Genomic DNA, 26313 nt, shown 5'->3' on the forward strand with positions numbered 1-26313 from the left:
TATGCGCACATCCATAAGAATTCTCCAATTAAAAAAAAAAAGAATCAATCAGATAGTAACAAAAACACAACTCTGTCAAGATCAATGGTGACTTCTAACAAATTAACACCCAACCCTGCAGCTCTTGGCTTTTTGTACAAACTTGCGGATCTTGCTGAGATCTTTAACCCCCGGACTACTCTCAACGCCTCCACTGACATCAACTCCAAACACCCCAGGCGTGGCCAGAGCCTGATCGACATTCTCCGGAGTCAGCCCGCCAGCCAACATAAATCGCGCTCCCAGCTTAACCTGCTGCGAAATAGCAGTCCAGTCAACCAGCTTGCCTTCACCACCAAGCTCGCTATCCAAAAGACTGAAATTATGGTATCCTGGCACTGAGCTCGACTCAAACTCGGCTGTGTTGGGCGTGAACCGCTTTATAACCGGTACCGGAATCATTCTACACCATTCCAAGGGCTCAGACCCGTGTAGCTGAACCACGTCCAGCTCCAATTCCCGCTGTAGCCGCAGAATCTCCACCAGAGTCTGGTTCCTGAACACCCCTACAATTTTTGGCCGTTCTCGCGTGATATCCCGCATAATGTGTGAATTGGCCTCGGCCAAAGACATATTGGCTACGCCGTAGTCGGTAGTAGACGCCGGAATTTGGTCGCTCTCGCGCTGGTAGGACCGCACGTAACGGGATATATTCTTCGCAGTAACAATGTCGACGGTACGCGCCCGGTTGGGCACCAAAATCATGCCAATCATGTCGGCTCCGCTGTCGAGAGCGCATTTAGCCGCCTCTACACTGCGGATGCCACACACTTTAACCAGCGGAGAGTGCTTCGGTGCCTCGAGAGTCGCCTCCGGAAGCTCTTCAAGAGACCGTATGACACGGGCCCCAGTGGAATCAGCCTCAGAACTCAAATGCACATGGGTGATTCCCGGAATGTCGTCGTCTTCAATGATGAAGTCGTCGTAAGTGAAGATGAGGTCGGGTTTGTGTTCAAGCTGCCGGACAGCTTCGAGAGTTTCCAGCGAGTCCACCTCAACAACACTGGACATACCATTCTCCCGACACCTCTGGATTGTTCCACTGGCCGCTTGAGGGTTCGCCAGACCAGCAGGCTGCAGAATGACTCCGTCAGCTCCGCTGATGCCGGCTTCAACACTCTCGCCTAGCAGATACCCGAGCTCGTACTCACGCTGTGATTTGACCCACAGCAGCACTGGCCGCCTGGCGAGCTTATTGATGGCGCTGCGGACCGCTAGGTTCTGCAAGACCACGCCAGAGTCGACCAGGAGCACCTCAGCCCCGCGGTATGCCAAGTTGAGGAACTCCTGCGGGTCGGTCATCGAGTTGTCGATGTATCCGAATATCTTTGCATTTTGGAGCCTGGCCTGCTGCTCCTTGACGGGGTACTTAATCTGATCCCCTAGCAAGCTTTGCGTCTGCATGGTTGATCTAATTTTTTTCTCGGGGTTGATTTGTCGGGGCATCACTTGAATTTATCCGACACCGCCCACTGTTTGAGCTGGATGACGTTAGTAAGACAGACCAGTACCGATTTTTGGACGAGCGCTACTGCCTTAGGAGCCATTAGTAGCGTTATAATCATTACCTTAGTTAGCACGTTGTAGTGGCAATACTGTAGAGATATCATGTACCGACAATTTAAGTACATCTATATATGTTTGTTCTTGTACCCATCGAGTATTAAACATGTAAATACCTGTTACTTAACAATAACACAAGCAACAATGGAAAGATCGTCCAACAGATGACTTGAGATGTATCTCATGCTGCCGAACATTGCAAATATCCTAATAGTAGTAAGTGGTAAGTGCCTTTTATTATAATAGAGTCTACCGGTATATATCTTTACCATATTACTTTAGGACCTTCACGCAGGATTAGTTTATAAAATTCGATAGAAGTGAACGATGCATATTTGTGTCGGCTACCTACTGTATTTAAGGGACTTACCTCCTACGCATACCCACCTTCCTTCCAGATGTTCCGCAAAGCACAGACGTTTTATTGACGGAAAGGTCGTTCCAATACCTATACAGGGACATATTAAAAGCGAGATATACAATGAGATGGTACGTAATGGCATTATTTGGGAAGCTTATGATAGCCTCCATGTAGCAGCGGTATACCGTAATCAAAAATAGGGATGGAAATCCTTTCGCATGTCCGTTGTGATAAACTTTTTAGTATGAGCGTACTGAGCGTTGAGCCAAGGTTTCCACTTCCAGTCGATCCAACTACTGAAATTCTCTACCATCTCGCTATCCCACCGTAAAAGTGGCGAAACATATGTTCCGATATACCAATTCATTTCGGGAAATTCTGGCATTAAGGTGTCGCGAAAAACAATACTGGCGAAGTCAACGAAAACTAGCTTTCGCTCTCGTGAAATTTCTGATGGAGTGACAATGATATTTCTTGGCCACAAATCATTAAGCGTTACGCCCCGCTTGTATACCAAAGTTTCAAAATCAATTACCAGCTTCATCATCTGCTTTCGGGCCTGTTGTGAAATGTCCGCTGGATTTATCTGGTACATCGACGACCCTGGTATGAGTTCAGTCAATATAAGCCGAACTTGGCGTGACTTCAACCCCTGATTATCAATCCCCACAAGAAAAGACTCCGGGATGTGTAGATCCAAAGAGAAGGATCCATAAAACTTGGGTATTAGCCTCCCCTGATAATCAGAGAATTCGTGATAAAAATGTACTTCTCGACCGTAGTACTCATCAGCGACGTGAAAAGGGTCCAAAAATCCGTCATCATCGTTTAAATAAAGCGGGTCATACACCTTCGCTACTAGCTTCTGCCCTCGCTGGATGCTATTTAAAGCAGATCGCGCCTCAACAATTAAGACCTGTGCATTGTGGCCATCTCCAACTTTGAGTGTATCAACGATCTCGAAATCTAGAGTACCCGAGACTAATTCTCCCGCCAAAGGAGGATGGCGCAGGCAACGTTCAATCCACGTGAGTGTACGTCTCTCTTCCAATCTGTCCTTTGGAGCACGGCAGCAATCATAAAATTCAGGTAGAGGTGGAGGGGCAACATGCTGGTGGACAGTAAATTTTGTGTCTTTGACATAGGGAGCCGGTGGTTTCGATTGGAGAGTTAGCGGGATATCCATGGTATACGTTTTTGTCGCCTGACATCGAACCTCCAAGCTAGAAGCTATCTGCTGTGGTTGTGAAATCTGAAAACGCCTTAAATGTTATGTAAAGTTGATGACGGTACAATAAAACCTTAAATTTAAAGGAACGACATTGCTCTGTTACGAAAGCCGGACCTGTCAACCCAGTGACAAAAACGCCCAGTCAGCTGCCAACCGACTGTAAGATAGGCAGAGTCCAGAGGGCAACTTCGGCCCAAGGACTCGGCTATGATCACGCCAGGGTCTTTTCTCGTTCAGCGATAGCTTACTTGAGCGAAAATTGCCCGGCTCAAGTGTTCACCCACGGTAGAATACAACTTAAAGATGGAGAAGGACAGATAAAAATACACCTAACGACCGATACATAATCAGGCATATGATAGCGGATTCGTTTCGTCATTACTGATTAAAATACCACAAGGAATTCTCCCCCACTTGAAATTGGGGCCAACATAACTTATTCATGTCTCAAATTAGCATAGTATTACGCAGATCTGAAACAAAAATATGCTGTAACAGACAGCAGTGTAGAAATTAAGGGCGAGTGCGAACGCGATTTCACAGTGTTGGGCTACTTAATATATCAAAACTGATTGAAAATCAAGGACCACTGTATATGGATTATGAGGCGAAAGGCACTCTGAACTACGCCTGATGGACCGAAGTTGGTATTGAAGTAATTCAGTGCTTACTGTACCGGTAGTACTAAACAGCGGTTCGACGAGACAGGGAAGGAGGTTTCTCGATGACGGCAAGGCCAGTGCCCCCCGCAGTCAGCGACTCCATGAGATAGATACACATCGATACGGTATCATTTCACATTTCGCCCTCTCAATTATCGATAAATTCTATAACTAGTGTTCAAATATGCATATTTATGTCGGCCGGCTACGCATATCCGCCTCCCTTCCAGATGTTCCACGATGCAGGCGTCTTATCAAGGGGTAATACTGGATATGAGAAGCTCAATGATAGCTACATACGGTAGTACGGTATATAAAAAAAAATCTGGGCTTGAAACGGTCTCGCATTTTCTCTGTGATGAACTTTTCAGTGTGAGCATACTTAGCATCTAGCCAAGGCTTCCACTGCCAGTCGATCCAGTCATTGAATTTCTCCACCATATAACTATCCCATCGCAGAAGTGGCGAGACATATGTTCCGATATACCTATTCACTCTGGTAGATTTTGGCAATATGCTGTCGCGAAAAACTATCATGGCAAAGTCAACGAAAACTAGCTTTCGTTCTGGTGAAATTTCCGATGAAGTGACGATAATATTTCTTGACCACAAATCATTTAGCGTTACACCCCGCTGGTATACCAAAGTTTTAAAATCAATCACCGACTTCATCATCTGTTGACGGGCCTGTTGTGTAAAGTCCTTTGGACTTGTCTGGTACATCGATGAACCTGGTATCAGTTCAATCAATATAAGCCGGACTTGACGTGTTTTCAACCCCTGACTATCAATACCCCTAAGAAAGGACTCCGGGATGCGTAGATCCAAAGAGAAGGATCCATAAAACTTGGGTATTAGACCTCCCTGATAATCAGAGAATTCATGATAAAAATGTACTTCTCGACTGTAATGCTCATCCACGACGTAAAAAGGGTCAAAATATCCTTCATCGACGTTCAAATAAAGAGGATCATACACCTTCGCTACTAGTTTCTGCCCTGGTTGGATATTCTCCAATGCAGACCGAGCCTCAACAATAAAGACCTGTGCATTGTGGCCATCCCCAACTTTGAATGTATCAACCACCTCCAAATCTAGAGTACCCGTGCCTAATTCTCCCGCCAAAGGAGGATGACGCAAGCTCCTTTCAATCCACGTCAGCTTAATTCCCTCTTCCAATCTCTCATCTGAAGCACGACCGCAATCTTCAAACTCGGGCAGAGGTGGAGGGGCAATATGCTGTTGGACAGTAAATTTCATGTCCATGACATAGGGAGCCGGTGGTTTCGATTGGAGTGTTAGCGAGACCTCCATCGCTACATATTTTTTGTTGTGGCTCTGGTATCTCAAATGCCTTAGATCTAATGAAAAGAGTTAATGAAGAGGGCAGTAGTGTTGGTACAGAATTTTTTTGACACGTATGAACTGTAATATGCACGATAATATGGTTTGAAGAAAAGATTAGAACACGTTAAAGTTAAATAAACAAGATTACTCAGAGTCGAGGAACTCTCGCAGGTCGTTAAGTTCGTCGATGACTCGGCTCATGAGCGCATCTTCTGCGTCGAGTTTCTGCTCTTCAGGAGTGGACACCGCTACTCTGGAAGCAAGGTATTTTTGATGTGATAGAAGATACTCGAGAGCCTCGACAAGATCGCTGTTGTTGATAATCTTAGGAATCTGCGGTACTTGGTCTGCTTCGCACAGTTTGTGGACAATGTCATAGAGCAGTATGATCTCCCAAGTCTCGTTGATGAGTGAGAGTGTAATTGCCGGAACTCCCTCAACCCAGGACTTCAATGTCGAATCAATCTGAGACTCAAAGAAGTTCAAAAAGACAATAACCTCAGGTACGATTCGCGTCCCCAACTGACGCAGCAATTCCAGAACAATGGTAATGATTCCCTTGCTCCAAATGCTGTGCAGCCGTGGCTCGGTCGTAGCCACAATGCGTCCGTGCTGGATAAGCTTGGAGATGGGACTCTCAATAAGCACACTAAGCAGGCCATTCATAACAAAGTGGTCCGCCATGGCGTCCACTTTAAGCCATTCCAGCAGGTATAGCAGTGTCAGCTCGTCGTATACGGTCGGATCGAAATGCTGGTACTCAGGTCCCGTCACTTTGAGCTCATGAGCCAGCGAAAAGAGACTCATAGCATCACGATCGCATCCGCTGTCGGCCATGAGCATAGCCAGGTTAGGATAGAGCGACGAAACACCATTGACGTTGAGACACTTTCTCAAAATCATGGTAATCTGGATCATGTCCTCGACAGCGCCGATGGCAGGGTTGTTGCGCGCGGCGGCTACCACCGTCTTCATGCCTTTAATCACAACCACATCTAGAATGCCATGAACGTCTTGGAGCAGCTGGGTGTCCGTCTTGTTATTCCGCGTGAACTCATCAAGATAAAGGTTGAGTATCTTCAATAGTGGGCGGTAGATCTTAGGGTCTTCCGGGTTGCTGGAGAGTGCCGAAGTGAGGAAGCCAATGTTATTGTCGGCCAGCAAGCTAAAAACTTTCTCCATGTCGGCAATCTCGCTCTTATCCACGCCCGTTTTGGACAGATGGTACATAATGAAGAAGGACAGATCAACACGATACGAGCAGATTTCCTGGAAAATGGGGATAGACAGGTCGTCTTCAAGATTGTACTCAATGGCCAGTGTTGCCACTTCGTGGCTAAGCTCGAGCACCTTCTTGTCCTTGGATCCATAAAGCACTAGCGAAGTTACAAATAAGCACCACGCCTTGATGAGGTTAATCTGCGAATCAACATAAGAGAGGTTCACATTTGCTTCAATGACCTCGAACCGGTACCCGTTGTGCCACGCTGCATCGTAGGCCAGCACAGAATCCAACAGCCACAGGTCATAGACGTACGAGATGCCGTAAATCTTCTTGGTCAGTAAATTGGACTTCATGAACTTGGGAAGCCTGCCATTAGGCCATTTGGAGTCAAAATTGCGTTGGAGGTTGCCATGAAGCGACGGCCGGAACCCGCCTACCGCCAAGAATGCCTTTGAATAGTCCAGCAAATTTGTTTCTTTCTTGAGCATCTCCAGAAATTGCTTAGACCCAGCACTCTGGCTATCTTTGTAGAGCTCAATGGACAAAATTCTAATAGCTTTGGCGGCCATAGCATTAATATGACCCGCTTTGATGATGTGGTTGTGAGACCCATCTGAGCGGAGCCGCTGGAGGCTCTGCTTCGCAGATGGAGAACAAGACTTGTACGCCGTGTCTATAATGTCTATTAGCGCCTGGGTGAACTGCGTCTTATCTGCGTCCTTAGGCGACGGGCGTTTGTTCATGTTCCAGTTGCTGTGCGCCGGTGCAATGGCGTCCAAAATCTGATCAGCGAGCACCGGAGGTATTTCGTTGCCCTTGGCAGTAATCTTCTCCTCCAAGATGGTGAGCAGAGAAACCACTGACTCCACCTTATTGGAGGTATTTCTCGTATCCTTGCCGCTAATGAGGAGGATAGACATGCCTTCTTGCTGACTGTCAAGGATTGCCGAGAAATACGTACAAATATTGCCAACAGTCACGTCGGACTCGAGATCATTTTGAATAGCGCCAGCCATGCCTGTAATAAGCATTTGCGAGTACACTGTACCGAGATGTGCCAGCAGAGATGGTTGGTCCTCAGGACAGTACCCAGAAATCATTGATTCGAGAACGTCTACCACAGATGCATGAAGGGCGTGATACCGAGTGAATACCAATGCAAGGTCCGGTGAGTGCGCGAAAAGCTTCTTATCCAATACCGAAAGCGGTAATCGTAACAGCGAGCGCACTCTCAACATGAGGCTACAGAACTTAAGGGTTGCCTCAGCGTAGCTCAATTCGTCCTCGTTGAGACAGTTGTCGCTATCAAGAGCCTCCGGAGCCCGTGCCGCTGATTCTATAGCCCCCAGCAGTGGTTGGAGCGTTCGAAGCGACATGTCGTTGCCGCTCAGGAACTGTCCAGTGATAGTCCTTGCTGCATCATTCAGCACTGCAGTGACCTTAGTTTCATCGTTTTCAATATCGCTAGTGGCTTGATGGGATTTTGGTGCAGCCACACGGTATGAAGAGAAGATGATTTCGGTGAACGTTTCCAGAATGAGCGAGGCAATCTCTATTCTCTGGACGGTAACAGTATATCGCCAGTATGCGAAGCTTTCATAAACGTTAACCAAATGTTCGGTGAACTTTTGCAGCACATCCCGCTTGACCTTTTGAGACACAGTTCCGTCCAGTGCCCGTCGCGTTGCATCCCTGACAAGGGCATTAACGAACTTGATAATAGCAATAGTAAAGTCGTACTTGTTGTTGACAATCTCTACTGCGCCGAGGATAGTCGCTACGAGCCCACCACGCCCATTTCGCTCGAGTAGCTTGCTTCGGCCGACATATGGCCATACTCTATGGGGCTGGAACTCAGTGAGTACTCTCAGGAAATCAATCCCTGCAATGCACATTTCCAAGTCTCGGCTATACAGAGCATCGTCAAGAATTTTCGTGACCATCTCCACAATGTCCATCTGACCCAGTCCGTCAGAGCATGCATTGAGCAGTTCAATTGCGCGCGACTCACTTAGCTGAGGGAGTGTGTTATTAATAAGCTTGATAATTTCAAGTGGCAGGGCATCCGCATCGGATGACGACGTTAGCGAAATGGCCAGAGCCTGCTCCAGTATTCGACCCAGGAAGGACCAGCCATTATATTCTAGGTTCCACAAAACTACCGTCTGGGTCCCTCCACTCGGGATAATCTCGCCAGTAGATCCTGGAGGCAGGATAATGCCTCCTGAGCCATCTTCTCTCGGTTCGAAAAGTACCAGTGGTGAAGTCAGCTGGACGATATTTGGCTTATCAAGGATGAAATCATAGTCTCTGAAAGTACGCGGCAGCTCCTGCATGTAAGTCTTCATGTCGTAAAGGTACTCGAACGCACCGTGCCCGAGAGACTGAGCGAGCTTAAGGAACGGGGTGATGGCAATTGGAACCTTGGCTCGACAGAGCACCAGGGCCTTCTCGGCAAAGGCGTCTGCGAAAAACGTATCGCCCAGTCCAGGAACAGTTGATAGAACAGACTCAATGGCACTGGCTACGGAGTCATTCATCGTAATATAAGGCAGCATTGCTTGTAGAACGTCGCAGCACACGGTGGCGTATTCCAGCCTCTGGGGAAGCGTCTTGAGCATCCGCGCAAGATGGTTAACAGCACCCATGTCCAGAGCCTTGGCCATAATATTTCCGGCATGCTGGCTCATGTTCTCATACTTGTTGTCGTTCTTAGCGTCGATACCGCACTCGGTTAGAAACTTGTCAAACGACGAGTCTGGCACCTCAAGCAGCCTCAGCGAAATCCTATGCAGAACTGCGCCCCATGTGATGACAACTGGTGAATAGTCCTCAATCTCTAGTGCAGAAAACAATGCAGTGTTAACTTTGTTCAACTTTTCGGGAGATTTGATATAAGAAGCATCCGCTGCACCGTCAATACTGAAATCCTGTTGCAGATCAAGGAACGAGATCGTTATAAGGTTACACAATGTTTGCACCGATCGTTTCCAGGAGGCTGTCTGGGGAATAGACGGATCTATTTGGAAGAATCCGGTGTCTATGATAAGGTCCGTCCAGTTGAGCAATGCGTCTGAAGTTACCGGAATAACTGTGGTCACACTCTGGAAGATGAGATCCAAAAGCTGTAGGTGATAAATAGATGACTAATACCACATGTTAGTATGAGTATAAACCCTTAGAAATTAAAACTCACCTCCTTAACCACCAAAGATAACAACTGATCATCGTCCATATCCTTGACCGGCTCCTTAAAGTATGTCGCGGTATGCTTAATCAAATCAGAGAAAAAGGCCTCATTGGCTAGAATGTCTGTTGAGTATTGGCGGGTAATCTTGTCGAGTTTAATAAGAACCGGATCTGTTGTACCGGTATTCTTCGAGCTCACACGGTCCAAGAACAGCTCAATCACAATCTTGATCAAATACCGTCTCTCGGAGAGATAGTGTCGTGCATAATGTAATTGTCGTTTCTCATCATTCAGTATTCCTTTCCTCGCAAACCAATAAACCACGTGCAGGGCCTCCATTTGATCGATATCTAGTGCTTTTGAAAATTCCTCGGCATCTTTCTTGACCTTGGGGTCTAAACTGCCGACTTCCACCCCATTGCGCAGCTTTGTCGACGAAATGTCAAACTTTTTCTGTGACGTATCATTCCTCTTCTGCACTGGATCGTAGCACTTTTGGATCTGGCCGCTGTACAGATCAAAAAACCGGCTCAGACAGTCTAAGGTGTGCTTCGATAGGTTGGCGGAATCCGTCAACGCAAAGTACGCGGCTTCAAACGTCCTATATCCAATTAGCAATCTATCCTTCTTCCAATGCCATCTGCTTACCATAAATGCGCATTTGAATCGTACTCCATGGTGTGAGCGACTCCTCTTAGGTGTGATCCCGACGCGACAGAGTTCAAAATTTCACTGTTTTGATGGTTGGGGGCGCGCGTCCGCTATCACCATCTTCCCGTGCGACAGGTCGGATCATTACCGGTACAAACCTGATGTGGGCCAACAACATTTCAGAAAACTGTAACTAAAATTGAAAAATATCATTATAGACGTTTGCTTGTATAGAAAGGTTGAGTAAAAGATTTTCTTTTAAGGGCATTGCTTGGTGTGTTTGCGCCTATCAATTGGCCTACAAGAAACAACATCGATCAAGTTCGGCAACCCCTATCAAATACAGTGTACATACTGTAGATAGGAATAGACGTGGTAATCGTCAATTAATCATTTTTTAAACTTGTTCATAATAGAACAGATCTCGGGGAAAAATGCATTTAACATGCTCACGAGAATCTGATTTTGCAACCGCCCTGTATCTGTAGAATGTTCATCCGCTTGAGTTTTATAAAGTCATGTGAATCACTTAGGTTAGAATCGCCGCACTCAAGATGGTCAAATGTTTGGAGCAGTCGAACGATGCAATAGAATGCCTCCGTATAAGCATACTGCTGGCCCATGCATACTCTTGGCCCGGCACCAAAGGGCAAGAATGACCACGAAGGGAGTTTCATCGTTTCCCAGCGTTCTGGCCGGTATTCTTCAGCATCATCTCCCCAGATATCATTCCGGCGATGCAGGAAATAAGTGCTGAAAAATACTGGCTGGCCCTTTCTGATCATCATCGGTGACTTTCCAGATTCACCTCCTCCTGTAGGCAGCACTGTATCTTGAGCAGCGTGACGATAGTTTAATGGTACTCCCGGAGCCAGTCTGAGAGTTTCATTGACGACGGCCCTCAAGTACTGGTTCTTTCGAATCGAATCAAAGGTTATGTTTTGAACATCTTCTTGCGATCCAGGTCCAAACTGAGTGCGGATTTCTTTTTTCAAACGCTCATATACTCGTCGATGGCGTGACAGATAAAAGAATGTCCAGATGAGCAACGAGCTCGTGGTTTCACGGGAAGCCTGTAATAAGCTCAGCAGCTGATCGCGCAGGAAACGCGGATCTTTGTTTTGCTCGATAAGATGATAAAGAAGTACATGCCGGTGGGATGCTCGCAACTGTTCAATTGTGTCTTGATTAGCATTCAGAGCTCTCTCAATAAAGTGATCAATGAAGGAGTGGATTACTGTGCTTGCCTTTTCCACGTTCTTTGTTTTGAGAAAGCAGTATATTAGCTGAGGGTATACCACACGCGAATTCATGTCACGCTGTACAAGTTCAAAGGCTTGCACAAACCGGTGCTTCCCTTCATCTGAGTCTATAGGAATGTTTTCCTTCCAATCAGTATTCGAAGCACCGTATATCGACCAATCTGGGTGCTTGATAAACGACTCTAGAGACCCAATATTGGTCCCCGTAAGGAAGTCTAACCCCACCGTAAGAGTATAACGGCAGATAACCTCGGAAAAATCAAACGGCTGGCCATTGTACCGTCTCACAATTTTGATAAGAGTAGGGATATGATTTTCAAGCATGCTCAGGTGCGACAGGTTTTCTCGGATGAACTGCGGTTTGAGCAACATCCGCGAATGCTGCCACTTTTGGCCCTCCGCAGCAAATATACCGTCTTCGCCAATCAGCAACTCCAATTGATATGGTCTCCGGCCTAAGTTAAAAATGGCTTGTTGAGTCGATAAAACCGCCCTTATGTTTTCAGGATCCGTGGTCAGAATCCAATTATAGAATAGCGACCTGTAGCGAAAAGTCGGTCCTAGCTCCTTAAAGAAGAGACCAAATGCTCTCCAATCACTAAATTTTGGAGGTCTCATGATAAGCTGAATTAGGTTGGCGCTCTTCGGATTCTCGCACCACTTTGATCGCTCGTCAAGCCATTGATAGATAATCCGGAGGCCATAGGAGGCCCCAATAATGACAATTAAGCATATAACGGCATCCATTTTTATGCGGACACCTTTTCGCCAATATCTAGATTATATACCTCAGGGTGGTTATCCCCACAAGCATCGGTCCGATCATACTGTAGCATATTTCCAACAACCACATGGGAAGAGCGTTCCATATGCGTAATACTTAGTGCGTCTCCTGGATCGTGCATATCGCATGTGCTTCTGACGAGTGTTTTTCCATCTTTCCGAAGCCTTTTCGTAAGCTTGTTATTGATTTGGGTTCCATAATCTTGATTCACGATATGCTTTCATGGCAGTACCCTAGATTTAGAGGATGAGATGACGCATTGATCATGGAAGGGTGGCCCCAGTTTTGACTTTTAATACTAAACCTAAAATTTAAGCCGGGGAAGAGCTAGTACCTTGCAATAATGCTTAGCCTTGCAACAATTAATAAAAGCTAAACCTTAACTGGGGAAAAACGGTGTCGCTAAAGGATCGAATCTGTTAATGGATATATATATCTTATCGCATGGCTCCGTTTGGCAGCTTTCAATGCTTCGACGGAACACTGAACTCAGCGGTGGTGGATCGAGCTCCTCGGAGATTGCTTCTACTAATGTATTTATAGATAGTTATAACTTCTATGAAGTATTGGGTCAAGGAGCGTACTGCAAAGTGCGAATTGTGCAGAACAAGTCTTCGAGGCAGTATTATGCGCTCAAGTACATGCCCAAGAACCAGCCAACATCTCGGCTCAAGACTGTTGCTCAGGAACGTAACATTCTTTCGTCCATAAGGCACCCATATGTGTGTAACCTGAGGTACGCCTTTCAGGACCCTCAATTCCTTTACATGGTGATTGATCTCATGGCCGGCGACCTCCGGTACTATATTAAGCGGTACACTCTATCTGAAAGTGCAGTCAGGGTTATCATCGCCGAACTCTCCTGTGCCGTAGAGTACCTACATGAGCAAGGAATTGTACACCGCGACATCAAGCCCGAGAATATTCTTCTCGACAGTGAAGGGCACCCGCACTTGGCCGACTTCAACGTGGCTACGCGCCTCACGTACAACAATCCCGTCATTCGCGGGATATCTGGGACGTTTAGCTACCTGGCTCCGGAGATGCATCAGGGGCTCCCTTATACGGAGCAGGTAGACTGGTGGGCACTGGGTATTGTATTCTACGAGTGCATGTTTGGCCGAGTACCTTTTCGCACCAAGGACCATTCGAGCGTTTCAATGCTCAAGCTGATGACCCGCAGAGTCATCTTTCCTTCAACAAATCCGAGGGTTTCCGGCAGTTGCATGGAGGCTATTAGCAGGCTTCTACAAGTCAATCCGGTCGATCGCACAAGAGATTGCTACGCACTAATTGGGCTAGCTTTCTTTGGCGGAATGACTCGAGATGAGCTTGAAAATGGCTTGGTTTATCCAGTTTTCGTTCCTCCTGTATCATTTGATATGCGTGATATACGCGCCAAGCTCAATCGCGGGAAAGTCCTTAATGCAGACTTAACCACCTGGAAGAGGCCCAAAAAGAAGAAGAAGGATAATAACAACAATAATAATAATGAGAAGGGTGGGAACGTAATTGAATCGCGAAAGCTGCCAGTCCAATCCCCCCAAGTCCGACCTAAGGGACGCATTGTGAATAGGCTCTCTGCTTATTTGGCGCGCTATTTGCATAGAGAGAATGAGGCTACTAAAGTCGACTCGCGGGCTGGCCGCAGTCGTTACATCAGCCGTAAACTTGAGTTTGTCACTTACAATCATGAGGAGGAGCGCACGTGCCTCGACGGCATATGTACTTCGAGCGTGTCATACACTCCTTATACGGACGACAAGTTTACTTCGACCATGATCAGTGTTTTTTCCATGGCCAGTTTCAAATTCTTCGGGCCCCGCAAGTATCGACAACTATCCAATGGACTTCCTCCAGGGGTCATTGGGGCTGGCAAGTCATGCAGAAGACAAATATAATACCTGTATATCCGTTAACTCTACATGTTACTCTAGCACCTGCTGCAGTAATATTGGCGTATTGTACACAATACTCTACTTATACTCTTATATTTTTATGTTTATTACTGTAGATACCTGGATATACATAGTAATTACATGTCCGCTCTAATCCACATTCTTAGCCTCCCCCGTATTAGGCTAGGCCGTTTTTTTTCTTACTGCTTTAGCAGCGGTATGTGACCTTTGGGGATTGTGATGCAGCTCCCTACCGACATGCTGTAACCGTGCATGGGATTTAAGGGGTAAACGATTCTCCCCGGAAGCGAATAGGAAACTGCGCTTTTCTTCGTCACTTTCAATATCTATTTCAAAATCTATTTCTTTCTCTGTTCTTTTGTCGCTTAAAGTCGACTTCCAGCCTTTGTTGCCGTCAGAGTGTGGGGACGATCCTGTCTTATTCCTTTGTAAGAAGTGAAAATCTTCAATTGTCACTCGTTTAAAATCATTCAGGTCCCACACCAGGTATTTTCACTCTTGGTACACCCAGAGGTAATCCATTCGTTCGTTTGAGTTTCCAGGGCCAGTGCTTGGGGGTTGTTGAAACGTTTTCATTTTGGATCTCTCATTCCGGAAGGTGTCCTGAGACCGGCAGATCTTTTCCACAGACTTTGTCTCTGTGTGGAGAAACACCAGAAAGACAGGGGTATTAATTGGCTGCACTTCTTCATATTCGTAAATTCGGTCACTCGTTAATTCGTGATTTTTTGCAAGATTATTTTGGACTCTCTTGCAATTAATTTTTAATTCCTAATTTTTCCCGAGGCGCTTACCGGTGCTACACTGTTTAATAGCTGTACTCGGCTTAGTACCAGTAGTACTATAAGGCTTAACAGGCTTATTGTGGGACCTGCCTGAACAGCGTGCCTCCAGTACTGGCAGGGTGAATCAATGACAGACTACTATACCAGTCAAAACTTTAATGAGGGAGAGATGGCATACAACTTCCAGTTCCCAGAGGGGGACCCCGAGTTCCATCCGTCGCCAGCATCACGACCATCACTCAACATGCCATCTCCCAAGCTGAGCGCTTCGTCCTCCTTTCCCAGGCGTGGGGTCGTGGACCATGACGCGACGAGCGACGGAGCCTCAGACTTTACGTTTCTGTCCAATTCTAAAAAGAGTCTTGACCAGACATCTTTCCGGACCAATTCCAATACCTCGCAGGACAATGCTCACTTGATGTCATCAGCAAGCCGCCCGCCATTTGATGTCAATGCTCTGCCTTCTAGCGTGGATGAGCATTCTGCACCGTTTTCTGACCAGCCGAATCGGCATTCTACCACTGCGGCATATCGCACTCCTCCACTGGCTAACCTGTTGTGGAATAGCTCTGCTCACGAAGAGGACCTGACTGATAGCTCGCGAACTGTGCCTGTTTCGGGCGTAGCAGAGAAGCAGCAGTTGTATGATCAGACGCTGGCTCCTCAACAGGAGAGCTGGGGATCCGATGCCTTCAACGCTGAGCCTCATTTCCCGGCCAGTAGAATCTTTGAAAAGCCGGGCGGTGCTGGAAGTGGGCCCGGGGGTAGGCCAAAGTGGAAGAGGAAGAAGGTATTCATTCCCCTTATATTAATTGCACTGTTGATTGTGCTTGCCGCAGTATTCATCCCGCTTGGTCTCCTCGTGTTCAAGAAAAACGACGACAATAGTGGCTCCAACAGCAGTAACAGCAACAATGGTTCCCTCGCAGGTTCCTCTTCGGATAAAGGGACACCATCCTGGGCAAAGGGCACCTACCTTGACATTTCAACGTGGATGGACACGCATGATTTTAACACAACTTTCACAAACGCGACTGTCGGTGGGCTGTCGATTATGGGCCTCAATTCAACGTGGGATAACTCTGCTCAGGCGAACAAGCTTGTGCCACCGCTGGAAAAGCCCTTCCCGTACGGCGAGCTGCCCATTCGAGGCGTCAATCTCGGTGGTTGGCTGATTGTGGAGCCTTTTATTACGCCATCCTACTTCAATCAAACTACACCAAAGAAAAACACCGGCGTCGTGGACGAATGGACTCTTGTGGAGCATCTGAATTCGACCGGGGGTATGGAGGAGGTCAAGAATGTTTTGGAGAAACATTATATGAGTTTCGTAACTGAAGATACCTTCAAGGAGATCAGCGAGGCCGGGTTGGACCACGTCCGAATCCCCTACGGCTACTGGGCGGTCACTACCTACCCGGGAGACCACTTCCTGCCCAAAGTCAGCTGGCGCTACCTCTTGCGCGCCATCGAGTGGGCGCGAAAGTACGGTCTGCGTGTCAATGTCGACCTCCACTCTGTCCCTGGCGGCCAGAATGGCTGGAACCACAGTGGCAGGCAGGGCTGGCCTCAGTGGCTCAATGGCACTCGGGGCGGCATCTATGGGAACGAGAGCCTTGAATTGCATAAGCAACTCGGCGCGTTCTTTGCTCAGGACCGCTACAAGAATCTAGTGACCATCTATGGCCTTGTGAACGAGCCAAAGATGCAAACACTTAATGCAACTGTAGTCATCGACTGGACGAAGAAAGCTTACGATATTGTCCGGGAAAAGGGTTACAATGGCAACATCGTATTTGGCGATGGCTTCTTGGGCTACGCGTCCTGGAAGGGCGTTTTCCCGGAGTCGCAGTTTGAGAACATGACCCTGGATTTGCATCAGTACACGATCTTTAACCCTGACACGCTGCAAATGTCCCACTCGGCAAAGCTTAACTTTGTTTGCGAGCAGTGGGGGCAGATGATGCAAGGCTCATCAAATACGACGACCGGCCATGGTCCCACTTTTGTGGGTGAGTGGAGTCAGGCTGACACCGACTGCACTTATTTCCTCAACAACGTGGGAGTAGGGTCTCGATGGGAAGGTGATTTCAATCCTGGCTATGGAACTGCAGCTGTTCTCCAGCCCTCCTGTCCGGATCCGACCAATTGTACTTGTGCGCCAGCGAACGTCTTGCCGTCTGAATACTCTGCTGAGTATAAGACATTTTTGCGTATGTTCACTGAGCTTCAAATGGATACGTTTGAGAGCTATGGTGCTTGGGGATCCATGTATTGGACTTGGGACACTGAGGACGACCATTCTGCTCAATGGTCCTACAAGAAGAGCCGTGAAGCAGGCACCATTCCCAAAGTTGCCTACGAGAGAACCTACAATTGTTCGTCTGTTTCCGTTCCAGATTTTGTTGCTGCCGGGCTACCTGAGAGCTACTAGATGGTTGCTTGTATTATATGTTTTTGACAATAAATTGATTTTCTAACCTAAAAATGCCCTAAAAGAAGGCGGAAACGAAATGGTGATGGTGTAACGAGTCAGCTCTATAACACCAAGAATTACCCCTGACCCTTTAGTTGGACTTTGGCATGGTGTTCTGAAGCTGGGCCTGGAGTGTCTGGAGCTTGGAAACGTTGATGCTGTACTCCTGAGATTGCTGGATAAGACGGGAGGGATTTCGCTGGAGGGCATATGGTGGAGCCAAGTCGATCACACTGCCGACAGCATAACAGACTGGAAGAATGGGCCGAGCAAGGCGTTGCCGATGGCCTTGGACACACCAAAAGTGAAGGGAGCAAGGGCATTGAAAACAGTATCAATGGTAATATCAGTCTGCGAATCAAGGCCAGTAAGGGTAGCAGTAGCGATAGCAACTCCAGCTCGGCCAGGACTATTTTGGTAAGCGTTGACGACAGAGTCAATGTGCTGTCGGGAATTGGCAACAGACTCCCGGGCGCCATCAACGAAGGCATAGAGCTGTCCTCGGTTGGCTCGGGCGTCAATAACAACCTCAGAGGAGGCATCCATGGAAGGAGAAGCCTTGGCAGCCGAGGATAACGCAAAATGATGTCTGGAACTTCATTGTAAATTACTTGATCTGAATTGCACTGTTGTATGATGATTAGATGGACCATCATTCCGCTTTTATATTCATTTTGGAAGAGATTCTAGAACTTTTTGAAAGACCCTGACAAGATGAAAAATGAAATCAATTAACTATGGACTAATCAGTCAATATTCGCTTGTTTTACTTTCTCGTATCGCCGTCGCAACTGAAACAGAGTTCGCCTGTTTTCCATTCTAGCGGCAGTGCCCATTACAATTAACTGCACCTGTAGTTCCTGATTCTAGAATTTGAAGCAGCTACTGTATTATATCTCCTTTTAATTTTTCGATCAAGGTAAGGAATCCAATTACGTGCTCATCATTTATTTCTTTGCTACACATCACATAACGTTACCGGTAATATCTATGCTGTACAGTATACATGGGCTTTTCCCCCTTTTCCTCAGGGTAATGAGTATGGACTATAGCCGGTTTAATTTTACGAGCGAGTTCCTTAATATCCGTTTGAAGCAAAGGACGAGAACAATGTAGGGAAAAATGAGATTGCAACGAACTCGTTTATCACACCGATGAGACCTCGCATTTAAGTGACTACGTGTAAACGTATGTGAATTTCTGGCAACCTACCGGCATCGTATACACACCAATTTCGATTCTCATCTAGATATCTTCTGTATTACAGGATCTCCTTTGCCATAACCGACGGACTTTATTCAAGATTGGTAGTGCGGTGTTACTGTATTACTGTGCACTTGTACTAGAGTACTATATTACCATTGTGTTACTGGAGTATCATTATCAAAATATGGGCTTGAAACAGCTTCGCATATTCTTTGTGATAGAACTTTTAGTGTGAGCATACTTCGCGTCGAGCCAAAGCTTCCACCGCCAGTCGATCCAATCACCGAAATTCTCAACCATGTATTTATCCCACCGCAAAAGTAGCGAGACTTACGTATCAATAAACCTATCGACTCTGGAAAATTTTGGCAATATGGTGTCACGAAAAACAATATGGGCAAAGTCAACGAAAACTAGCTCTCTCTCTCGTGAAATCTTCGGCGGAGTGACAATGATATTTCTCGACCACAAATCATTAAGCGTTACACCCCGCTGGTATACCAAAGTTTCGAAATCAATGACTGACTTCATCATCTGCTGACGAGCTTTTTAGAAAAGTCCGATGGATTTGTCTGGTACATCGACTTCCCTGCTATGAGTTCAATCAATATGAGCCGAACTTATCCACAATGGTGATATGGGGCATAAGAGATAGCTAATGCTTGCCCCTGAGCAGGCCTAAATTGACATGTGTGGGTGGTTGATATGCCATGCGTGAATGCCCAGTCTGGGTTGGCACTGCAGTTGAAATCAGAGTCTTGCTGCGGTAGGCCGCTTGCTTACTGGCCTGAGGAACTTCAACTGTCTATGCTTATGTCTTCCGTCACACCTCGGTTTCTAAGTAATATGTAACGTGCCTGCAAACTATTCAGTTTCTACACGAGCGTGTTTAGGCATCAAAGACTGGTAACGTAACTTATGGGGCCAGTTTATTTCTGATTTCCGTACATCATTATACTGGTGAGCACCTTCGGTTAGAAATGGCCACTTCAAAGCCAACGTCTGGAACAAAAGAAGTGGAGAATTTCTAACAGTCCAGTACTACTGTTTTCTCCATCATTTTGGACATGTTAATCGATAGCGAATGAGAAGACCAACACAGCCTACGTGATACTAATTGATGGAATGATGCGAAAACCTCGGTGGATGAAACCAGTCAGAAATGAGTGCAATGCCCAAACAGGAAGGGCCCTCTCTCTCTAAAATGCCAGACTACAACAAATCTAGAGAGTTTTACCTATCCGCCAGAACTAGCTTATCAAGATACTCGACTCCAAGGTGGCACCAACCTGGAATTCAGCGATGGACAATTTTGCAATAAAGAGTGAAATATCACGTCGTCTGAACTTGGCGACGATTCCATGTGATAGCAATAGCGCTGCAAATCCTTTTCCTCTTTTTGTGTACAAATTCCAATAAGATTCTCGAGGAGACTGCAGCGCAAGTATCCCAAGCAGCGCAGCATGTGTTCCATTATCAACATTACAGGCCGTTGTATATTGTGTGTTGTCCAGAAATAGGCTTGGCATTCCTGAAAAGTGTGACTATCACAAGATCAACGCGAACGCGATTACTGTAGCAAATGATACAACCCATATCACCTGTGGTGCAATAAAAATACATCCCTTACGCCATAACAACTTTAATGGTAGCAACTTGGTTACAAATTGAAGTAATAACGCTGTAGCGAGAAATCGTTACAGCTGTGAATAATGAACCCTCCGCGGAATGGAACTGCTCAAGCGAGTGCACGGGTGGCCTGGCTCCCCAACACGCGTTTACAATGTCTAGACCTTTGTAAATTGTTTATCAGCGTTCCCAGACATAAATCAACCTTACCAACGCAAAGAAGTCAAGATCAGCAAATACGAGTGGCGCGGTATGCGGATATACAACGACTATCTGCATGGAATACGAGATCTAGATACAAATCTGGAGCCGGGGGGGAATTGACGTTTGATAATCACTTGGGTGAAACCATTGAGACATGGACCCTTGAATCGCAAAACAATGACAACCGCACTGTTACAAATATCCGATTACTATCTCACTGGAAATTCCAGCCCCCTGGATTATATACGGCTGGCGGCAGTATTGGAAAAAAAAGGGCGTGTGTACTGCCACGGAGAGACACGCACATCATTCCAAATTCCACCCCGACATATAAGCAGACCGATTACCCCCTATCTACATATTTCGGCAAATCAGACACAAATTGAAGACAGGCTGTCTAAGAGCGAGGTGCAACAAAGTGTTTAAAGAAATTAGTGCAAAAAATCATTCAGGAGAGCAAAAAAAAGTTCCACGAGACCTAGCAGGACGACGGGTTTAATTCGACGGGTTTAATTTTTGGATGTTAGGGGAGCCATGACGACCCGGTCGTACGAAGATTACATCGCGATGACCCAGCAGCAGCTGGAGGGAAAGGTTCCGTCGCGAAACACGAGCGTGTCGTCAATCGACACGGTAAAGACTCTCAAGGCGATTACCAGGCGCAGCAGACGCTCATTCAACGTCCAGACGCTGGGGCGGCTCGAACTGGACAGCATTGACCAGTCCCCTGAGGTCCGAGGGACAATGTCGCTGGACAATTCGTGTCCGACAAGCCCCAACGTCGAGGGGCCTCCTGTGGCGAGTCGTAACCGCTGGTCCATGCCTGCGCAGAAGCGACCACTCTCAGTGGAGCAGGACCGACTGCAGGAGAAGCTTGCGCTGCTAGCGAGATGCGAAAATGCGCGGTTGCCTGACGAGGACCTCCGTAGACATCACAAGCGCTACTCGCTGCAGCCGTTCGATTCGGACTCGAGCTTCAGTAGTATGAGCAGCATTGAGTTAAGCTCTACGACTTCCATTACCGACTTTGCATCCCTGGACTCTGTGTTGGACGAGCCAGTGCCGTCAGGCGGGCCATTGCCTTCAGTGGCCCAGCAGGTACCATTCCCGGCTTCTCCGGTAAGCATCCATCGTACTAGCAGTGCGCGTAAGAGGGCCCGGGAGAGCCTGCTGGTAATGAATGACAACGACTTGCTGCGGCTTGAGAATGCGGCGCGGACTGCAGTGTTGAAATCCGAGGAAGAGGGGGGTTTTGTGGGCCCCAGCCGACCAGGCGAAATTGGAGGGTCTATTTTGTCGTGGCGGATGACTACCGATATGATCAGGGCCATTGTCGACTCTGTGCTCTCCCCGACTGCTGTATCGGAGCTGGTGAAATTCGTGTGGGTCACGTTTTCGCGCCCTGAGAACTTCTCTGGGCTATTCTCGCAGTCAGAGTGGGCGATTCTTCCTCCGACTGAGGTGGTAGCCAGCGTGAGGAGCTCGATCCCGTCTAACCTTGCCCTCAAGGCGCTGAGCCGGCTGGCGATGCTGCTACGATCTGTAGTGTGCACAGGCCTGGCATTCTCGGTTATTTTCATCCAGGTATGCTTGCTAAGCATGATGGTCATTGTATACGTAGTAGGCGACATTGCTATTCAGCCTGCCAAATTCATCTCGGCGCGGATAGCGCCTGCGAAATCGAACCCGGCCAAGAAACGGCCACATAACGACCTAACGAATTCCACTAACGATAACGACGAAAGCTGCGATCAGTTCAAACCACCATCGCGCGCTGCTTTGAAGCAAATGCATAGAAAAGCCAGCATCCGTCGACGAAACCGAAAATGATGATTTTATTGCTTTTTTTTTATTTCTTTTCCACGTCCGTATAGAGAGTATCTTTTTCAATTCTACTGCCTGTCTTTTGCTAAATTCGCTTATTAGTGCTGTACATATATTGTTTAGTATGCCATTAGTGATGTTAGATTATCAATTGTAATCGAGTGATTTCCAACATGTTTCGCCACAAGCGGGCAATTTCAGCCAATGCCTGTCATAAATAGTTTCGATCAATCATCCACAGGATTGCCGTTCTTGTTCAGTACTACATGTACTACAATTTCGCCGGCGCTGGTGGATTAATAACTAATCGCGCAAGCCCATTTCGAATTGATGCAGGCATGCCATTAGGGAGCGTTTTTTCGGTCGATCTGTCAACAAAAACATGAATAAATTTTCCAACAGCTTTTGCCTTATCAGAATCCTGGAACACCCCTATTTCGTACTCAACTGAACTTTTTCCAAGCTTGGTAACTGCAAGGCCAAGCTTGAGCGGTGCCGGAAATCCCCTAATGAGCTCAAAGTATTCGGTCCCAGAGGAAACCACTAAACCGATCGCATTGGCATTATCCTCTGCCGGGACAAATCCGCTTGCATTGCTTTTACCCTGAGGGTGCCACTGACAGCGCTCCATCATATACGAATTAATTAGGGCATCGTAGAACTGGTAATATACGGCGTTGTTCAAATGACCGTATTGGTCATTGTCCGACCACCTGGTGGATATATCAACCACATATGGGTATTTTGACAGCGATGGGGGAACTGGCTTCATTTTAACTACTTGTACTCTTTAAGGATGAATGCGAGTTGATATTTATTTCCATACCAATGCGCTATTGGGGTGTTTTTAAGTCGGGGCGTTACCTGTGTATGTTTTAGCCGAGGTCAACGTGCAGTGGGGTGACTTCCCGACGATATGCAGGATCCCGATGATATTCGATCGCCGATGAAACCCGGTAAGGTGATTACACACACCTCATCAAATGGGCGATCGAACTGGGCTTAAAAAAATTTATTGGAATACGACATTTTTTATTGGGGTCATTATCTCTGTACCCGGAATAGACAATGCAAAAAAAAATTCTGAACTCTGCCAATCAGGTACCGTATCTCCCTGGTATATACCGGTACAAGGTACGGTATAAAAATTCGAATTATTTCCAGATGACAAGTTCTAATGAAAAAATGGAATGTTTGAGAGTACCGTAGTGAAGCAGTACATACCAGCTAATCAGTTCAATAGCACAGAACCAATAAATGATTAGACAGTTCCGATTAAGGTGTCGTGATTCTCGGCTCAGACAGGGCTATCAACCCTAATCAGCTTTCGCGGAGCTGCTTAGTATCAAGAGACACCTGGCTAAATGAGTATTTCAACCTTGCTTGGAACCAGAGATCAACTTCACAAGACCTCTAAGCAAGGAGGGGTTCTCCGATTGACATCTACTACTTATTGTCAGCTTCTGCATTACCAAAGATGTTGACATGAATCCCAGCAAACCTCCCGTATATGAAGAAGACCCTGGTCGCATATTGGGGACTTTTCCCTTGGAAATATCAAAAAGAAACACTTTTGGCTGGTTAATCGTGTGTGCTAACATGATGTTCTTCGCGGGTTGAATTCCAGGCATACGGAGGAGATAGTGATAATAGTCGACCTTGATTCCCCCTTTTCCGAATGATCTCGCCATTTTGCTTTGAAGAGCAATATTTTGTGGGTTTGGGATTTGTACGTAAGATGACCAGGACTTTCTCAGCGTATGTATAACCTAGTATCAGGCTCAAGCATAATAAATACCGTAACAAACACAAGCGAAGTGATCATGGTGAGCAAAGTGATCAACCCGGGTCTACTGGAGATCACACCCGTTGGCTTCTTTTTATGCCATTGGGAGCCATATTATCAGCTGGGCCAACCAAGCTTTCGCGCTGTTCAATTGGGCTGGGATCATTGCCCTTGGAAGCAAATTATATAGAGCTTGAGAACTAGCTAGAACAATTGCTGCTAAAAGGTGATGCAGAGCATATCAGAGTTATGAGCTCGAAAAATCTGTCTCGTAATTAGATGAATTCCCACAATTGGGTGGTTGACACTGCTTTTTCCGGTAATGTGCAGTGTTATCAATGTCATCATTGATGTTCCACTTGTTTTTGCTTTGGCAAAAGGATTCATCCCTCTTGTCATTGGCGCTATAATGTTAATAATAAGTCTTGATTGAAGTCCGAGCTAACGCTAAGGAAGACTGTGTCTAAACATTTGGCTTTAACAGCCGGCTCAATACCGGTATAACATTAAAATACAATCAATAGCAGAACATTAAGTAGCCTGGGGTACCTATCTCCAGTCCACAAAAGATGATGCGGATTCCCTCAGTAAACTGATAATACGAGGAGAAACCATTATCCTCACTAAGCACAGCTTTTTAAGCGTAATGCCGAGGTCAGTGAGGAAAACCCATGTCAACACCATCTCCATTGGCGCTGACAGATATGCCAAGGAAATCTGCCCCAGCAATTAAATGCTTTAATTTTTATTAATCTGTTTAATATATTGAAGCGTCTGCTAAGCGGACAACTATATTGATGTAATACCGGTATAGGCCTAACGTGCACAATTCGGAATTCATTCACATTCATGGGGAACAAGTGAATAATAATAATAATAATAGATCTTGAATATAGTCTGAGCTAACGCTAAGGGGGACTGTGTCTAAACATTTGGCTTCAACAGCCGGCTCAATATAAACATTAAAATATAATCAATGGCAGAACATTAAGTGGCCTGGGATACCTATCTCCAGTCCACAAAAGATGATGCGGATTCCCTCATAAGCTGACAATACGGGGACAAACCACTATCCCTACCAAGCACTGCTGTAAACGCAATGCCGAGGTCAGTGGGGAAAAAAACCCATATCAACACCATCTACCGTAAGTCACCACTTAAACCACCCCCCAACTTAATTTTTTTTCTTAATTACTTAAATTTTCTTTGTGTTGTCCTAAAAAATGTTAATTGATAAAATGTGGAGTATTGCCGCATAGCCATCGATGATAAATATCGAAGATGGAGGAACGTAATAGGATATAAACTGCGCTATTGTATTGTTCTTGCAACAGTATAGGGACCCGAGCAGACCATGGCAGACCACAGCAGGTTTGTGTTGTGTTGTCTCACAAACTTAATTGGGAGGTGGTTTAAGTGGTGACGGTGAAGGACTTTTTTGCTGTGGTTTAAGTGGTGACGTACGGTAGGGTAAAACTTGCGGTTGTGATAGAAGGAACTCAGTTACCGCTTTGAGGCCATCCTTGGTGTCCAAGAGACGCCTCAAGCTGAGATCCGGGGAGGCTGCAAGCAGCAGGTGGCGGGAGTCATCCCATCTCTCACACTGGGTGAGGATATGGTCGATCGTTTCGAGGGTGGAATTGTCGCACTGGCATTCCCACTGTCGGGTCGAGATCATGGGAACAAGTGAATGAATAAAAATCAATTAGGATCCTATAGGTTTCCTGAGGCCATAGCAGTAATACCAATCAAAAAAAAAATCATAATTTAATCAATTGAATCCACCCAAAGTATCGCATTCGTGGGGGATCGTAAAAAATTCCGAACCCTAACCCTGTTTTTTTTCATTTTCAAAGTCTGTATTGTCAAATCTTGCGATCGCCCAACAGTTTCCTTATTCGGCAATAGTTTAGTGGCTAGAATTTCCGCCTGTCAGCAATGTTGCAGCACGCGGGGGACCGGGGTTCAATTCCCCGTTGCCGAGAATTTTTTCGCGCGCGCGTAACTAAACTTAATTACTTAATTATATTTAATTAAGTTAATTACACGGTTGGAAAAATTAGTATGGCGAAAATCGATTTTTTGATTTTTGGCCTAATTTTGTATGGGGAATCCGTTGGGAACTCTGCCCCCGCCCAAAATTTTTTTCGAAGCCCATCAAAGATTTGG

The 26313-nt window shown here is 46.4% G+C and overlaps 11 protein-coding genes and 1 non-coding gene across 12 annotated transcripts; 5 read left to right on the forward strand and 7 right to left on the reverse strand.

Annotated features, from left to right (window-relative positions):
* Positions 1-102: 102 nt before the first annotated feature.
* TRP1 (phosphoribosylanthranilate isomerase TRP1) lies at positions 103-1443 on the reverse strand (the record flags this gene model as incomplete). Its single annotated transcript, XM_076686232.1, has 1 exon — positions 103-1443. The coding sequence occupies one exon, from the start codon at positions 1441-1443 to the stop codon at positions 103-105; it is 1341 nt and encodes a 446-aa protein (XP_076539590.1).
* Positions 1444-2153: 710 nt separating this feature from the next.
* TRVA0_034S01552 (uncharacterized protein) lies at positions 2154-3149 on the reverse strand (the record flags this gene model as incomplete). Its single annotated transcript, XM_076686233.1, has 1 exon — positions 2154-3149. One exon carries the CDS (start codon positions 3147-3149, stop codon positions 2154-2156), a length of 996 nt encoding a protein of 331 aa, XP_076539591.1.
* A 989-nt stretch (positions 3150-4138) lies between these two features.
* On the reverse strand, positions 4139-5170 carry TRVA0_034S01574 (uncharacterized protein; the record flags this gene model as incomplete). The annotated part of the gene is made up of 1 exon (XM_076686234.1): positions 4139-5170. The coding sequence occupies one exon, from the start codon at positions 5168-5170 to the stop codon at positions 4139-4141; it is 1032 nt and encodes a 343-aa protein (XP_076539592.1).
* A 177-nt stretch (positions 5171-5347) lies between these two features.
* NUP188 (Nup188p) lies at positions 5348-10295 on the reverse strand (the record flags this gene model as incomplete). The annotated part of the gene is made up of 3 exons (XM_076686235.1): positions 5348-9574; positions 9625-10219; positions 10267-10295. 3 exons carry the CDS (start codon positions 10293-10295, stop codon positions 5348-5350), a joined length of 4851 nt encoding a protein of 1616 aa, XP_076539593.1.
* Positions 10296-10718: 423 nt separating this feature from the next.
* TRVA0_034S01618 (cytochrome P450) lies at positions 10719-12278 on the reverse strand (the record flags this gene model as incomplete). Its single annotated transcript, XM_076686236.1, has 1 exon — positions 10719-12278. The coding sequence occupies one exon, from the start codon at positions 12276-12278 to the stop codon at positions 10719-10721; it is 1560 nt and encodes a 519-aa protein (XP_076539594.1).
* A 459-nt stretch (positions 12279-12737) lies between these two features.
* TRVA0_034S01640 (uncharacterized protein) lies at positions 12738-14216 on the forward strand (the record flags this gene model as incomplete). Its single annotated transcript, XM_076686237.1, has 1 exon — positions 12738-14216. The coding sequence occupies one exon, from the start codon at positions 12738-12740 to the stop codon at positions 14214-14216; it is 1479 nt and encodes a 492-aa protein (XP_076539595.1).
* Positions 14217-15263: 1047 nt separating this feature from the next.
* TRVA0_034S01662 (glycoside hydrolase family 5 protein) lies at positions 15264-17453 on the forward strand (the record flags this gene model as incomplete). The annotated part of the gene is made up of 1 exon (XM_076686238.1): positions 15264-17453. The coding sequence occupies one exon, from the start codon at positions 15264-15266 to the stop codon at positions 17451-17453; it is 2190 nt and encodes a 729-aa protein (XP_076539596.1).
* Positions 17454-17723: 270 nt separating this feature from the next.
* On the reverse strand, positions 17724-18041 carry TRVA0_034S01684 (uncharacterized protein; the record flags this gene model as incomplete). The annotated part of the gene is made up of 1 exon (XM_076686239.1): positions 17724-18041. One exon carries the CDS (start codon positions 18039-18041, stop codon positions 17724-17726), a length of 318 nt encoding a protein of 105 aa, XP_076539597.1.
* A 2372-nt stretch (positions 18042-20413) lies between these two features.
* On the forward strand, positions 20414-20920 carry TRVA0_034S01706 (uncharacterized protein; the record flags this gene model as incomplete). Its single annotated transcript, XM_076686240.1, has 1 exon — positions 20414-20920. One exon carries the CDS (start codon positions 20414-20416, stop codon positions 20918-20920), a length of 507 nt encoding a protein of 168 aa, XP_076539598.1.
* Positions 20921-21101: 181 nt separating this feature from the next.
* TRVA0_034S01728 (uncharacterized protein) lies at positions 21102-22364 on the forward strand (the record flags this gene model as incomplete). The annotated part of the gene is made up of 1 exon (XM_076686241.1): positions 21102-22364. One exon carries the CDS (start codon positions 21102-21104, stop codon positions 22362-22364), a length of 1263 nt encoding a protein of 420 aa, XP_076539599.1.
* A 265-nt stretch (positions 22365-22629) lies between these two features.
* TRVA0_034S01750 (acyl-CoA thioesterase) lies at positions 22630-23130 on the reverse strand (the record flags this gene model as incomplete). The annotated part of the gene is made up of 1 exon (XM_076686242.1): positions 22630-23130. One exon carries the CDS (start codon positions 23128-23130, stop codon positions 22630-22632), a length of 501 nt encoding a protein of 166 aa, XP_076539600.1.
* Positions 23131-26042: 2912 nt separating this feature from the next.
* Positions 26043-26128, forward strand: tRNA-Asp(GTC). Its single transcript is given in 2 exon segments — positions 26043-26080; positions 26093-26128. It is a non-coding gene; the product is annotated as a tRNA-Asp (tRNA).
* The last annotated feature ends 185 nt before the right edge of the window (positions 26129-26313 follow it).

This window comes from Trichomonascus vanleenenianus, assembly GCF_965637985.1.
Source record: "Trichomonascus vanleenenianus strain CLIB 3782 genome assembly, contig: TRVA0_034S, whole genome shotgun sequence".
Classification (NCBI taxonomy): Eukaryota; Fungi; Ascomycota; class Dipodascomycetes; order Dipodascales; family Trichomonascaceae; genus Blastobotrys; species Blastobotrys vanleenenianus.